Source organism: Uranotaenia lowii, chromosome 2 (genome assembly GCF_029784155.1).
Source record: "Uranotaenia lowii strain MFRU-FL chromosome 2, ASM2978415v1, whole genome shotgun sequence".
NCBI lineage: Eukaryota > Metazoa > Arthropoda > Insecta > Diptera > Culicidae > Uranotaenia > Uranotaenia lowii.
In genome coordinates this window covers 72,865,082-72,882,426 of record NC_073692.1, presented here as the reverse complement: position 1 = coordinate 72,882,426, position 17,345 = coordinate 72,865,082, and the positions used below count along the sequence as shown (strand labels likewise).

Sequence of the window (17,345 nt, the reverse complement as noted above, 5' to 3'; positions counted from 1 at the left end):
CGTACGAGGCGACTTATCCAGTACCTCCCAGATACGTTTATCTCATATTTCTGTCTATTGGAAACCATGAGGTTGTATCTGGGAGGGGGAGAAAATGGGTAAAGGTCAATTATAACATGCAGATTTCAGAATTGTTTTCAGTTCGGAATTGTGTAAGCCAATTTTTGAATCTAAATCGGTTTTGAATTCTTGCTAATATTTTTGAACTTTTTGACCTATTTTCTCTCGGGGAGGATATGCCAATGGTGCGTATTGCCAAACATGCATTTGCACAAGCTGTATTCTTCCATATTTATTTTCTTGTTTTGCCAATTTGGAAAATGATCTATTATTTAACAAATATCTTTGCTTTCTTGGTAATTCTTTTAATAAAATCTCTACACATGTGATTCTTAAATGTAAATCTCTTTTATGTACACATCGCTTGCAGCCCAATTAAGGATTTCTTTATTTTTTGGCAATCTGTTAAGATTGGCTAAGTTGAAAACTTATAAAAATTGGATCTACCTACATAAATAACATCAGTAATATTTGTGACATTAAATAAATTCTTCATATTTGTCCTTGTTTTAACACTAGTGTCCAGTGTCTTCTATCTTCTGTTTGATAACACCCTCTTGTGGAAGTAAATGGCCTTTTAGAAATAGATATTTAATTTAAAAATAACCGACCTGGTACTTCAATCATGCGAGCCGTACAAATGTCGTTTTCAAGTAACAAATGTTCAAAAAAAAAAAAAAAAATTTTTTTTCGCTTAGGTAGCCGAAAAGCTTTCAAATTTATGGTTGTATCTAGTTGGAAGTCAAAACTAATATCGCATATCGACATTTATTCCTGTTTCACCAAATATGTGTAACTTCTCTTGTATTGACACATGTGACAAGTTAAATTTAGCTTCAGAATGGTTAAATGTATGGCTTAGAAGAGTTGAATCTCCTCTCATTTCATTTTTTGATGTTTCGTTATCATACGCCAGTCCTGGTTCTGGAATTTACTGCACTAGTTTCGTGCATGTGCTTTCGTAAATATCGCTTAAATTAAAAATAATGTTGAAAACTACTCGTTACTGTACAGATAGCCAAAGGGCTTTAAAATCGCTTCCCACGTCCAGTTTATAAAAAGATCACAAGTTAATAAAAAAGCCTTGCTGTCACATCGGATTGCTATGTATCAAAATTCACCTACTTATGCACTCTTCAAAGCTGCATTTTAAATTTCACTTTAAAGAAACTCATAGTAGCTATCTGACCAGAGCACTAACTGGTCTGTAAAAAAATACAAACTTTGTATAATGAATCTCCTGTTTGGTTTAACTATGATTCTGAGGTAGTAGGTACTACCTATATTTTCCTTCCACCTAGTGTGTGATTGCCCTTTTTTGACCGACTACATTTCATTGGTATGTCTGACTGTAAGTTAGAAAGTTATAAAGAAAAAAAAATCATTTCAAATGTAATTTTATGAAGTGCAAATGCTTGAAATCACTATTTGGATAGGCTAAAAGCCAACTTAAATCATTTAAAATCATTTAAATTTATAAGTCCTCACTGTAGCATCCTGGTCGGAGCATTCTCTGATCAGTGTAAAATCAAATCTCCTCAAATAATTTATGATACTTAAGATTCTTTCCAACATACACATAACTGTCTCTCGTTCACTTTATAACTTTTCTGTACTCTGCCTATCATGTAATAATTGAATCTAATTCTAAGAATTTAAATTAAATAACATTTTGTCACTCTTTACCTCATAAGAGCTTTAACGCTTAAAAATCCCTATGTGGATAGGCTTTATGCCTTACTTTGTCAAGAATTCCCATGTGGAAAGGCTACATGCCATGTTTAATACATTGAATTTATTTTCTTATCCTTTTTATAGGTTTTCAGATTTCTCAGGTATATGATGAAATCTGTAAAAAAAAAGGCTAGGCACAATTTTCCCGTTTGTTTGGATAACGTGCCGCTTTTAAGCCTAACCCTTTTCTGATACCTGATAGTTTTTAGGATATAATTAAGGTTTAAGTTTACACATATATATACAGTAGACTAGTTCACTTTTCGGCTTTTTTCGCTGATCACAACGCCACTTACAGGGATTGATCCTCATTCATTTTCAAGTACTCTGGCCGAATTTGAGCTCATTTGAGTAAGTTTCCAGCGTGCGCTAGGAGTTTTATTGAAAAAAGTCCATTTTTCTGGGAAATTTTCTTTGATGTGTTCTAGCAAGCTGTTGTTAATATAAAATGATAATTTTATAGTGCTCGGTGATTGGTATGACAAGCATTCGTATGGACCTGTTTTAGATAATTGACTAAATCAAACCGAAAAAATTTAAAAATTCATAAACTACCAACTTTAACTGAAAATTTACTTACAAGTTGAGAGCTTTAAATCAGTAGTAAATAGAAAAAAAATATTTTCGATATTAACTTTTCATAAAAAGATAGCCTTATTTATAACCTTAAATTTGATGTATAACACTTAATGATCGCAAGAGTGCTAGCAAAGTTATTCAAATATCTATGCAACAAATTTGATTTGATAAAATATTTTTCATTCAAGTTTGCTCCACACCAACTTGTGCACAAGAAAAGATAATCAAGTACCCCATGACGGGGCCAGGAGTTAAAAAAAGCACGCGCTTTGATCAAGTTGTAAGCAAGTCCTCTTGATGCCACGTTTTGCAGGTTGCATGATGCTAAAACTTGAATGGAGACAACATTATGATTCAAAGAATGTGATGTGAATGTTTGAATATCTTTGCTTATACTGTTGCGATAATTAAGTGTTATACATCAAATTAAAGGTTATAAATAAGGCTATCTTTTTATGAAAAGTTTATATCGAAAATATTTTTTTCTATTTACTACTGATTTTTAGCTCTTAACTTGTAAGTAAATTTTCTGTTAAAGTTGGTAGTTTATGAATTTTTAAATTTTTTCGGTTTGATTTAGTCAATTATCTAAAACAGGTCCATACGAATGCTTGCCATACCAATCACCGAGCACTATAAAATTATCATTTTATATTAACAACAGCTTGCTAGAACACATCAAAGAAAATTTTCCAGAAAAATGGACTTTTTTCAATAAAACTTCTAGCGCACCCTGGAAACTTACTCAAATGAGCTCAAATTCGGTCAGAATTCTTGAAAATGAATGAGGATCAAACCCTATAAGTGGCGTTGTGATCAGCGAAAAAAGCCGAAAAGTGAACTAGTCTAATATACAGTCCCCGTTCGATTTTGGCAACAAGCCCGAACATTTTGTGTTGCAAAATCAAATGTTGCCAAAATCGAACGGTTTGTTTTCTTTTTTTTCTTGTTTTTATAAAACAACTATTGTAATTACTAATAAGTTATTATTCACGAAAAATAACAGTATTAGTAATAACGTTATTTTTCGTGAATTTCCGAGTATTTTTAGTCATTTTCCATTTATTTTTTATCATGATTTTGAAGAATTTTGCACTATTCTTGTTTTATTTATAACGCTTGTTATTTTTTGTCATATTTGCTGTTTTTGTCGGTCTTTATCATTTTTGAGTTGGTTTTTGTCATTTTCAGTCTTTTGTTTGTATTTGTTTTTGAACTTTTTGAATTTTTCACCTTTTCGTCATTTTTGAGTACTCTATAATTTTTTTTTAAACTTTTGGTTTTGTTGTTGTTGCATCATCATTTCAGAACATAAAAACGTATTTATGGTGTTTGTCTAAATTATATTGGTCCTGTTATAGCGAAAACTAAAAGGTAATGTTGTTTCTAAAAACCGTTCGATTTTGGCACATGTGCCAAAATCGGATGTTGCCAAAATCGAATGTTGCCAAAAACGAACGGGTTCTGTATATTTTTTTTCTCTACAGGATATTCACCTATAAATCAAATGATTTATTGCTCTAGCCAATTTAAATCAAATAAACAATGTTTAAAATTTACTTAATCAAAGAATTGAACTGATCATAGTTGATCTGAACACTCAATAAACTGTAATAATATAACTTGAATGTAATGATTAAAAGGCTAATTAAGACTTATTTAAAAAAAAAGCTCTTATGATCGTTTAATCATTAAATAATCTATAAGATACGCACTGCAACATGATGTTACCTAATTTTAAGCATCATAAAAATTTTGATTTTTCACCATAATCAGCTTTAAACGCGTTTTTACTATAACTTTATGACTCGGGGCTTATAGAGCATAATTGATCGGGGCACGATGAGCATTTCCTGCCATAGAATCTAGCAGCGAATTCAACTCGATGAAGTCAACTGAATTATAGAGCCATGGCTAAATATGTACAAGAATTTTCCGAATTTTCATCTAAGTTTAGTTAATTTTTAGATCCTTTTCATCATCCACAGCTGCGATTGAAGAGGGTACCATCGCTTTCTGTCGGCGATTTATGTATATTGAGTAAGTCCTTTGTGTAATGGTCAGAGCGATTTGTTCGAATAAACTTTTTATGATGAAAGTTTTTATAATTAGTTATTTCCTAAGTGTACTGGAAGTCCTTGAAAAACGAAATGTAGAATCTCTTTACCAACCCGTTTCATTGTCGCTCATCACATTCTCAAATGGCATTTAGTTTAAATACTAATGAGCTACTGTAACTATAACTAAAATTTAAATTAATGAGATAAACCGGCAATAAAATGCCCCAATTGACCCGACTTTTGAAAAAGTTATGCGCTGCAGGCTAAAATTGATCCTAGGCCTAGTACAAGATCTCATGTCAAATTTGGGCCAGATCGGATCACGGGAAGGGGTCGTTCAACGAACCTAAAATTTGTATGGGATTTTGAGACATTTTGTTGGGGAGAAACATGAAAAACCAGTTTTTCATCAATAACTTTGGTTTTCGTCTGCCGATTTCTTTGAAAAACGGTTTTTCTCAAAGCCTAAATTATGAAAAATATTTCATCCGAAGACTGCATATCGATAAGAGTTAAGATAAAAAAGTTATTAGGCTTCAAAAATGGGCTAACTTAATTTATCACTGTTAATAAAGCGTCAATAAAGGGTCCTTCCCGTGATCCGATCTGGCCCAAATTTGGCATGAGATTTTGTACTAGGCCTAGGATCCATTTTAGCATGCAGCGCATAACATTTCTCAGGTATTAAATTTCCTATACAAATTTGAGGCAGTCTAACCTTCAATCTAGCAATCTGTCTGGTTGTAAAAGCGACCTGTCAGCCGGATTTTTTTTAGCACGTAGATGGTTCAAAATATTCCCTAAGAGGCTGAATAGCATTCTATTCAGGTATTAAAATGGACTTTAAAGTCTATTTAAGAACTGAAATTTTGGGCTGATTAGCATTCTCTTCAGACAGAAACGAGAGCTGATTAAGTTTCTATGAACCCCTTTTAAGGGAATTCCGGTTGCTTGGGTGATCATCCTAGCCATAGGGATTCCTCTCGAATTCTTTATTGAACTTTTCAGCAAGCCCAGAAAATCTGGAATAAACCGAAATCAAAGTACCCAAGCAACCAGAATTTTTTTTAAGAAGGGAATAACTCAATACATACACGAATTTGGATTATGTTTTGAGAAAGAGTGAGTGAGTGTGTTGATAAAACCGAGTCAATTTAGAGTCATTTTTGACTTTCTCAAACTCTGGGGCCTGAAAAGCTCCGTTTTGATTCAAAACTCATCCATAATCATTTGCAGATTTTGTTAATTACGTTTAAATAAAGTCAATTTCAACTTTAATGTTTGCATGGGAAAAGTGAATTTTTTTTTCTGAGAAATCAACAACATTTTTGTTTCTTCTATGGAACCAAAGCTGCTAATGGGTTTTTTTATATTTAAATTTCCCATACATACATAAATATTTTAAATTTACTCATGTAAACATTACTTTAAAATTATGGAAAAAATCATAAATGAGTTTTGAGCCAAAACGGAGCTCTTAGGCCCCAATTTTTTAGAAATTCAAAAAATGACCCCAAACCGGCTCTGTCTAGAGTTCATTTTAACTTGAAATGTCTCAGGTTCAATCAAAGGCACCGCCACGTTTGACTGGGCCTTTTTTTTATATAGGCTCTGAAAGCTCTGAAGGCTCGTATTAACTAAAAACAATCATTCGACTCTTACATTAGTGAACCACAGTGAACTGTATTCTTACTTAACTATTCTAACTATTTTAAGCGAACTTCTGACAATTTGATGACTGGCCGATTTGGCCTCTGACTCTGCCTATTCTGGACACTTACATTGGCCAATCCGGGCCTCTGAGTGTAGCGAACTTTTTCCTATGAAGGTTAGTCGGAAATCTATTTTTAACCAAGTACCAACTGTGGCTTGATCCTACCTATAAACATCTTCGGTGCCATGATGACCGATATTTTTGGCGTACATAGCTGACTTTAAAAACGCCAGCATACTGAGCCTTTTCTTTTTTTAGCGCCCGATTCGTTCCAGAACTGGTTTGTTTATTACAGAACATAGCCGTTGGAATGAACTTCTTCTGCTCAGCGAACTTGTGATATCGTCAAGTGTTCCCCAAGGTAGCCATCTTAGACCACTTTTGTTAAATTTCTTCGTTATTTAGAGAATAGCTTTCCAATTACTGTCCCACACAGATGACTAAATACTTTTAGTGGCTTCAAACTAGATAAAACAGTTTCATCACACAGGACCTCCATTATAAAACTTCAAAGGGACTTCGGATACTGAACAGCAGAGAAAAACATCAAATGAATAATTTTAAAATATTATTTCCAATTTCATTTTATTGTGTTATAAAGTTTCGCATTCGCACAAACAAGACCGAACGACCAATAAAAAAAAAAGGCTTTAGTATATTCGTCTTCGAAATCACATTTGTTTTTTTTTTCTTCATCCCTTATTTTGTTACTGTTGGTCAAATAATTTAGACATTATCTTAAGGTGTTGTATGAAGATAGACGGACTTCTCAACGAGAGAAAATAGAGTTGTTGGTTTATATATTTACATAGGGGAAATTGTCTGTATAATATTCTGATTTTGGTAGTATTTTAGTTGACTTTCTATAGTCTATATTTTTACACATAGCTCCATCTGTTTGTATTGTATTTAAAACTGTCGGTTTGTAACTGACCTAAGAGTAGTTTATAAATGTTTTTAACTGTTCTTAGACAAACTTGTATAATTTTGTGTTCGATTCTGCCAAATTTTTATCCTGGTCTTTACAAACTAAGCGAGTGGTTGTGATGTAAAGTAGCTGAACTATTTCGAATTTATGTTCTGTATTTCTATGTATGTACTGCTCATTTTCGTATACTGTTTTGGTTTTGTTTGTGTTTGAATTTACTATTCATCTAGTTTATGTATGGGTTAATTGCAAATAAATAAATAACTTAAGTGGGCGGGCGAGTGCTTTAAATTTATGTGCACAGTTGTACATCGCGGGGCGGTTTGATTGATGATTTTAATTATTGATTGAGTTGGTTTGAGATTTCACTCTCGGTACTGTGTAAAGATTTTTGGTCTATTGTAGCAGAAACTAACGGCGAATACTGATTTGTTTTGTATTTTATTCTGTGAATAATTGATCCATTGAAGGTTTATGTTCAATGTTGTCGGCATAGAATTTGTTTTTAAGAACATTGTTCTGGGGGTGAGTAGATAACAAGGTGAGAGAAAGGCAACTTTTACTTTAATTTTGATTCGCTAATTTAGTTAAATGAGTTCGATTCGAACAGCCGAACCTTAAATTAATACGGCACTTGTTTTCCAATATTTAAAACGGTTTTTTTTTTATCTAGAAGAAGGAAGTTTTCCAAAATTCATCTTTAATGTAAGGAACCGCAACAGGAAGCCGTGCAACAGAATTTAGTTTATAATATTTTTGCAAATTATTAAAATTTGGTAAATTAAAAAAAAAATTTGAATGTTCAAAATCTAAATTTAAAGCATTAGGTATTATGAAAATAAATTGTTCAAACAAATTAGTTTCAAACAAAACGAAAATAGTCTCAATCGTCACCAAAAAATATGTTTTATCTGTTGCATGTTTGTGCTTCCTCTGCTAAATGTTATAAAGAATCTAAGCCAAATGGTTGTATGTTTTTTTTTAAAGCGAAACGAAACTCAAAACCTTACATTATCTATCCTACACAACTAAATAATGAAAATAAAACAAGAAAACAAAATCACAGTGTCAATTCTTAGCTAACTTATCGCTCTTAATATAGTTTTCAATATAGTTTTAATTTCCGGGGTTAATAATTTTATGTTGTTTTAGTGGCGGGTGGATTTTTTATCTACACTTTTTGTGTCTCTTAGGAAGCATTTTCATTAAAAAAAAAATATTCATGTTAACCTCTTAAGTATAAATATATATAGTTCCGTCTCTAAACTCGGCAAACTCACTTAAAAGGCAAGCATAACTGACTTAAAATGGTTCCTGTGTGTGTAGAGTGTTACGAATACATATTAATTATAAGTAGGCACACGATCGAAATCAATTTCAGTCCATTTCCGTAAGGCTATGTTTCCCGACAAGCTTAAACGCGCTCTGCTCAGGGCGTTAGTATTTGTCGTTTTACAATTTCCGGTTGTTGGTCCTTTTTTGCCGAAAATTTTAGTTGTTCTTTTTGTTGCATTACAAAAGAGTTAAAACACGCTTCGCTTTTTTCGCAGTTGAATAAGACACAATTCCAATGAACAATCGACTATCGATTAAGTATAATCTATCAATCACGCCTTTTTTTAGGTGTTAAATTTATTTAAACTACTAGAGGGTAACAAATCACTTCTTTTTTAGTTGAGTAGTTTTCGCGATTATGGAAAATGGACAGCTAAACGCTAAGGGGAAAAAATTGTCATTATTTGTTTTTTTCTATTCTTTCGATCATCATGTAATGGGTAAGAGTGGACTTTGAAATTTTATGAGTAAAAGATTGATCTTACATGTCAAGCCTAGGAGCTGAACGCTCAAGAATGGATCAGAGAAAGTTGGCAAACCACACACACGCACACCAAAAAAATATAACCCTATTCTCACACTTTTGACTATCATATCATAAACTAACAAGGAACTCTGTTGAAGTTTTATTTATCTATTTCTTTTGCAACTTATTAATATTGCAATTCTTGTACTTGATACTGCAGATAAGTTAGAGAAACTAAAAAAAAACTACAATATATTATGACTTGTTCGTGAATGATACACTGTATTTTGAAGGGGAATTGGAAATCAAAATGGTTACTTCTGGCTTGTTCGGAGTAGATTTATGTAAGTTTATAAGGTGAACTTCCTATCTGACTAACTCTGTACTATATGTAACTGTCATTGAATGTAAATCACGAAGATTCTACAATAAACATCTATTTATCTATCGGGTTGCATTTGGTAGTGTAGACTATCTCAGATGGGGTACTGACTTGAACTTGTTTGAGAAGCTGGTAAGGAATTTGCTATGTAGAATTCTTTTGGTTTGACCGTATGTTTTTGATTAAAAATTGAGACTAGATTCATATAGGAGGTTGGATCCAATGGATAATTCCAATTTTGAGGAATACTGGAATGTTGTTAATTGGTTTTGTTATTATTTTTAGGTTTTTTCATTCCGTTTCAAAAAAATTCCTCGACAAATAATTTGCCAACTATCCCGATCTAGTCTTACCTCACAGCTTCTCTCAAATCTGTTCCACCTGGACAAATGCTACTTCTACTACTGCAGCTGTCAACTCTCTGATCCAATTCTCTACTGAGCGTACCACTACTACTAACACCGGACGTCTCCTGATCGACGAAACCGCTGCTGGATTGATGTTCTTCGACATCCATCGATTTGCTACGATATTTGGCCGGCTTCTCGAGCAGCCGGGGGTTTTCGATGAGCAACTGGTACAGCTTGTTGACCTGTACTTGATTCGGGGGGTACTGCGGTTGGGGTTGTTGTTGACTACTCACCGCAGCCTCCATCGATGAAGCCCCCAATGAAGAGGGTGTATTCGAGGATGGATGGATGAAGGTGGGGAAAGTTTGCGACGTTGCCATTCGAGAGACAATCGAAGGCGGAGGAGGCAGATCATCACCGTACACGATCTTATCCGGGTTAGTTTTGATCAGAATGGCCGATGTTGCATTGACTGGAGGTATCGGAGGCGGTGGTTCAATACGTGGATCTGCATCCGGATCGATATCGTCGTAGGAAGCAAACTGATCACCGTCTCCTGCTAGATTAACAGACTTTCGGTTCAATGATTGGAGCAGACATTTCAGGTCATCGTGACTGTGTCGGTGAGCGTTCGTAGAACCAGTTGCCGAGCCACAATCTCCTCCTGTACCCGAATCCTTCGACGATAGATCATCATCCATGTCATCAGATTCGGCTTCGGCCCTTCGACGCGGCTTCGGTGGCACTTTAGGAACCACTGTATAGTAGCAGCGATTCGTCAAATTAGCATTTTCATCATCGTCATCCACATTGGTTGTAGCCTCATTAGGAACCATTGGAATCAAAAACTCCAAATATCCCGCAGGAGTTGTCGAAATCTCCACTCCACTTCGAACAATCAAATTCTCCTGATTCGCCTCCATATTAGAACTCAAATCCATATCTCTTCCACTCATGCCGGAGCTATTTGATCGATTCCCTCCATTCTGTTTCCGAACTCGATGCATAATCACCAGCCATATCAACGAAGTCAATATCGCACAACAAATCACCGTAATCACAATGATCGCTATAACGTCCCTATTCTGCATAACATGACCAGTGTAAACTTTATCGCTAACTCCATTCCCGAAAACCTCATGGATCATTTCCGGTCCCTCGATAACACTCAGCTTCATCGATCCCCGTTCACTTCCGAACTCATTCTCCAACCGACACTCATAGTCTCCAGCGTCATCATAATCAGCCTCAACAATGATCAACAACTGATTCTCAGCCGTGAAGAAATGTCGCTCCGTCACCAGAATCGTTTCTCCATCCTTAAACCAGTGAATCATCGGCTTCGGATAACCGGAAGCCAAACACTCCAGAACACACGTCTTGCCAAACTCGGCACTCTTCGATTCCAGCGGTCTCAGCAATGTCGGTGACTCAAACACCTCAACCTGGGCACTGGCCCGGATCACCCCGGCAGGGTTCTCCGCGGTGCAAGTGTAAATCCCCATGTCCACCAGCTGAGCATTCACAATATAGAACGCATCCTCATCCGGTACCACGTGCATCCTTCGCTCCTTAGCCGCCGGAAAATCATTGCCCCCATCCTTTTCCCAAGCTATTTGCGGCTTCGGATCCCCAACAGCCGAGCAAGCCAACCGGGCCATCTTCCCCGACTGTACGCTAATATTCTCCGGAGTCTTCCTGAACTTGGGATAAGTTGCGACCGTCACCTTAACCTTCTGCGAGTAAACCACCCCGTACCCATTGGTTATGATGCACTGATATTTTCCGGCACCAGCATCCTGAATATAAGGAATCGTCAAATCGGTACTGCCAACAGTTCCATTTTGGTTGTTGATTTGTCGCACGGTAAAAGCACTGTCCGGCAACTCTAGATTGTCGTGTTTCCACTTGAAGGACATCACGTCGGCTGCGGTACTGGTGGCGGTGCAGCTGAGCGTAACGTTCGTTCCACGGATTCCGAGCTGCGATTTCGGTTCGTCGATCAGGTGCGGCTTCGGGGAGTCGTCTGGAAATATAAAATTATGATCCTGTTTTATTTTTAATGCAAAAAATACAAATCTTTAGCTTTCAATAGCGTACTGACTGTTTGAAAAAGAAATCTTACTATTATTATATTCATTAGCTCACTAGTTTTCTCTAAGGTTGAAACTCATAATTAATTCTATTTTGTGGAAACCCGGACGGCCCATTTTAAGAGTTCATATCAAGATTGACGCACAACTGACCTGATTGCTATCTAGATGCTAGAAAGGTCAGTTGTGCTAGCGATTGCTTATCATCGCTTACAAGCTACTTGGCTTTCCGACATTTTAGGATGCTACATATTCCACCACTAAAACCTGCGTTTTCAACTGCTTATGGGCCCAGATACATACATTTGAAAATGGAAAAGGGATAGAGCGAGAGTTAAACTTGCGGTTAGCAAGAGTGTCCGCCGCCCACTACTATCACAGAGGAGTTCATTAGCTAAAGGAGCCAGCCATTAGGCAGAGACGAGCCAAGGCGGATTCTGAGAGAGTTACTCTCGGAGCCATAACGAGTCACGAGCTGCGCTGCGGTTAGTCGGAGGATGATTGCACTTCGGGGAAGGTTGTTTGGGCAACGCGTCAGTTGCCAGCTTCACCCTATTGCCGACTTCAGAGCCAACCTGAACAACAAATACCCCAGGGGATCGAGATTGAAAGGAGAAACTCGTTTCAAAAGCTCATCTTGGGATATTCTGCTGTGCTGCAGTTAGCATGCAATAGCTTATTTCTGATAGCTGGAAGAGTTTGTTGATGCTTCGGCAACATTCTCAATCTGCGAATTAAGAGGAGGTGTTGAAACGCATGATTTGGCAATTCGTGTATTGACGATCGCTGGTTGCACTAGCAATCGCTTGTATAGAGTGTACGTAGGACCTTACTTACAATACGAATGAAAATAAACTCTATTCCACCACTGAAACCTGGAGCGGGATTATGGAACTCGAAACAATCGAGTTTCGTTCGATTCGACCAACTTTGGCATTACCGATCTCGATTCGAATGGAACGTTTTGAGATGATCTACTACCCGATTTACTCGAAATCTAATACGTTAAAATTTAGAACTCGAACGAGATTCGTAATACTGATTCTAATCCGATTGGAGTTCAACTCGAAACGGGTAACTCGAATCGAATATGATTCATAATTCCACCCCTGCATTTTCAACACTGTTGAATGTAAGCATGCAGTTGATGATCTTGATTAAAAAGTTCCTATACCTTGTGCAACGAATAGATTCTGTTAAAATGCACTATCGATTCACGAGGTCAAGGGTACAGCGAAGAAAGAAGCTTGAATTATGTATGTGTATTCTCGAAGAATTCATACAGCCGAAGTTCTCAGATGTGAGAAATTAAAGGTAATGATTCCGTAAACTGCGATAATGTTAAAATTTAGAGTTGGAATCAGTTCTTCGCAGCTTACCTTGAATGAAGGTGGAAAACCATTGCTGGAGAAAACTCTCGAGGAAGAGAGGCTAATGACGTCGTCATCGTCGGGAAACTTCCGAATCGTAGCGTTAAAAGTCCGATTGAGCGCTGTACCAGGCGCAAATTTAGAATAAGCGACACTGGACAGAGCACATAAGTTCACTTGGGTATCCCGAGATGGCCGAACAGAAAAACAAATTGACCACATCTGTATCAGCAGAAAATGGAGAAGGAACCTTGTTGTCCGCAACAAACGTAGCGCAGACATTGCATCTGACCATCCCCTCGTCCTTAGTGAGATAGGAATGAGAGTTCGCGTGTCCAACGACGAGAGGAGAAAGTCGGACATCGTGACGTTTGCCGACTGGAGAATCCAGAGGTGAAAAGGGCAAACGTTGAACTGCTTGAATCCCGAGCCTCGGGATTGCCGACAAACAGAACAGTCGAAGAACAGTGGTGTGGAATCAAGAATGCCTTTATCACAACGAGGAAGTAAGGATAAGTGCATGGATGTCGTATGAAACTTGGAGGATGGTCGATGATCGGAGAAAGGCGAAAGTCGGAATTGAACAGGTGTGTACCGGATCAGCCAAACCAGTCGCCCGCTTACTATATGCGGAGCTGGAAAAGGCAATTATACGATCTTGTAGACGAGACGATAGAGCCTGAACAAACTCCCTAGTCGAAGAGAAAGAATGAGCCGCCACCATTGGAGCTATCCGGTTACTAGGTATATGGCATTTCTCGCCGCCATAGTTTTGCCAGAACGAATGCAAGAATGCCGCTGAAAGACCGAGCTATTGACAGATTGAACAAATCAGCTCAAACTCAAGCTCAGCACTTCGATCAACTCTTCCGAGTCACGAATAGCAATGGCCAACAGAACCCGCAACTACATATTCTCGTCATTGGTGACTTCAATATGTCCGGTTTAAAGTGGTGCCCCAAACATGGTAGCTTACCACGTAAGTGTATCCGAACCCTGTACGCTCTACATTCTCGGCGCCTTCAAACATTATACTAGACTACCTGTGTTCGGCAACCTTGCGTCAAGTTACAGACAGAATTACTAACGAAAACGGCCGTATCTTGGATCTCTCCTAGCCAAGGGTCTCGTGTTCCGACCATTGATTCGGCTCCTGCTCCGTTCGTTAAGGCAGTTCAGCATCATCCAGCTTTACTGATCTCGCTCGAGGTCACTGGATTGCATGCTTCGAAAAATCAGCACCTCTCTATCTCGACTTCAAGAAAAAGGATTTAGATGCTATCACCCATGGTGACCAGGAACCATCGACTGGGAATCTGAACTTGATCCATTGAATCCCAATGTTGCGGCCGAAACCATTTCGCATATCTTAAATTACGTTATCGACCACCACGTGCCGAAGCGAACGACTTCCGGGAATTTGAAGACATCATAAGCTCAAATTCTCCCAATCTAAGGATGTATATTAGACTAGTTCACTTTTCGGCTTTTTTCGCTGATCACAACGCCACTTACAGGGTTTGATCCTCATTCATTTTCAAGAACTCTGACCGAATTTGAGCTCATTTGAGTAAGTTTCCGGCGTGCGCTAGGAGTTTTATTGAAAAAAGTCCATTTTTCTGGAAAATTTTGGTAGATGTGTTCTAGCAAGCTGATGTTAATATAAAATGATAATTTTATAGTGCTCGGTGATTGGTATGACAAGCATTCGTATGGACCTGTTTTAGATAATTGACTAAATCAAACCGAAAAAATTTAAAAATTCATAAACCACCAACTTTAACAGAAAATTTACTTACAAGTTAAGAGCTAAAAATCAGTAGTAAATAGAAAAACAATATTTTCGATATTAACTTTTCATAAAAAGATAGCCTTATTTATAACCTTTAATTTGATGTATAACACTTAATTATCGCTACAGTACAAGCAAAGATATTCAAACATTCACATCACATTCTTTGAATCATACACAGCAAAAAAAGTGTTGCGATATTACATCGAAAACGTGCACATAACTTGAGTTGTAAAGGCGACCTAATATTACATCTTTTTTTTGTACAATCTAGTACGTAGAACGGATGTAAAAAGATCAGTAAATGTATGTATCAAAGTATAAAACGTCACACATTAAGAATGTGCGAAGCTCCTAACATTTTCAGTCATTTCCAGTTCATTATTAATTTAAAAATAATAAAGATATGAAATATGAATATGTAAATTCAAATTTATATATCGTATAAGTGGAATTAGCACGTGCAATCGAATCCTGGTAGTGAAATATCCTATTGCTTGCTCTCTGGCTCCATTTTAGAATACCATTTTCAGTTATGAATCCTGATGCTGAATTTCTTTTCAAGTTCTGATTTAAAAATTTAAGTTTTGAATTGGTTTTGAGCGTGAGCATTTGCCACTAAATATATTAAATTATGTTGTGTTTTTTATAAGCATTGGTTCACTTTTTTGATGAAATGGTTGTGATTCAAGTTGGTCGATATTTTATTGAGATAATATAGAATGTAGCTTTGTTTTTATGTTTTTTTTTTTGTTCAATCGGATTTTTTAAAACAATTTATGGTTTGGTCGAAATTTCCACATGTCAATTTACTTAAAATTTTGAACCGCATGTGAACAAATTTGATAAAACTAAAATTGAAATTCGATTTTTTTTATCTTCTGTATAACTATGCTCATGTAACCAGATTAAGAAAAATATAAAAATCAGAAACATATGCTTGAATTGCAAAAAATTGAACGCTTTCAAAGAAGAACTCGACTCAAAAAGCTTCGCTCCACTAACCTAGTTTGGTTTGAAGTAGTTGGTAAAGAGTCTTCTAAAACCCCTAAAGAGCTTTTCATATCTTTCCCCAACGAAGGTCGTTTCTTATGAAATCAAACAACGAAACTTCTAATGATTTTTTTAATATTTATTTTTACTTTTTCTAAACTTAAAACTTAATCTGTCAAAAAATCAAGATTATTAATCAATTATTTACAAATTCATATAATAAGGGATCATACTAGTCGTTGTGCGCTACCCACAATTGTTGCGAACGAGTTCCTGTATCGGGTTTGATTTTCAATATTAATTTTTGAAGAAATTCCAGAGTTTTGGATGCGCACATCGGATATTTGAAAAAGTAGAAGAAAAAAGTTTGAAAATAGTTCTCAAACGCCACAGAAATGGTATCACAACGTTCGGTTAAAAAACAGCCTTTAGCAAAAACGTAGTATTTTTGTTGAAAAACGCAATCTAAAAAAGAGAAAAAAATATTAGTAATTTTGAAACACAAAACAAATAATTTGATTTAAAACCTATTCTCACAATCACTGGATTTTGTTTGAACTATTCGTTGTTTGTTGATGTTGAAATATTATTCAAAAGTTCCGGAACTAACTCCTGTAGATTCTTGAAAATGATGATCGAGCAAAAATTTTTGTCTGACTACAGAAAATTCATTCAGAAGATATTGTATATGCAATTTGTGGACTTTAAATCGAATGTAGCCTGCCGTTGCCTAAATGACTGCTTGTTGGGCCATTCATTCGTTTCGAGACATGGCCTCCAAATACTCAGGGTCACCTTATCACCATTTAGCAAAGGTTTCCACACATGCTGGCCAGAACTTTGCGGTCGCCGAAGGTATGTCGCGTGGTTTTCAAATTTCTCAGCCAGACTGCCACTTCCATCACCAACCATAAGATTTTTATCATCAACGTTAATCGTTAATCTGCGGGAAAAGTCAAAATTCGATATGAATCGAAAAAAGTCTAAAATTTTGATAAACAACCGGAAAGTTTTGTGAAAAAACGCTTTGTTAAACTGTTTTTTTTAAACATATTTTTCCAAATTTTGTAAAGGAAATACAGAAAATAACTTACCTTCAGCTTCGGACGAATCTTATTCCGAAGGAAATCAAATAGAATGATTTGATTCTCGGTAAATTCCCTAAAAATAAAAAAAAAACTCAAATCAACCTTCCAGTTGAAGATTTGCTCAGGGATTCTGTTAATTTTTATGTAACTTACCCGCCGAACAAATCCTTCTTGGCCGCAAAATCCTAAGTTCTTGTTTTGAAGCGCGGAGAAAAACAAATTAAATTTTCGACAACCGCGGACTACTACGCTGTAATATTACAACGGATGATATTATATTACACAAGACGGCGTGTTCAGATTCCTTACATCGTTTGGATGTAATAAAATGTATCCAACATATGTAATATTTTTAATTTCTTACGTAAATGCCTTAAAGTTGAAAGATGTGTATTATTACA

General features: G+C 36.2%; 1 protein-coding gene across 1 annotated transcript in view; it reads right to left on the bottom strand.

The window, feature by feature from the left end:
• Positions 1–6,702: 6,702 nt before the first annotated feature.
• The window catches only part of LOC129745542 (leucine-rich repeats and immunoglobulin-like domains protein 2), a 46,530-nt gene continuing 35,887 nt past the window's right edge, over positions 6,703–17,345 (bottom strand). The window contains exon 6 of the mRNA XM_055738662.1: positions 6,703–11,634. Within this exon, the coding sequence (XP_055594637.1) occupies positions 9,608–11,634 (2,027 nt within the window). The 3' untranslated portion in view covers positions 6,703–9,607. The remainder of the gene's footprint in view (positions 11,635–17,345) is intronic.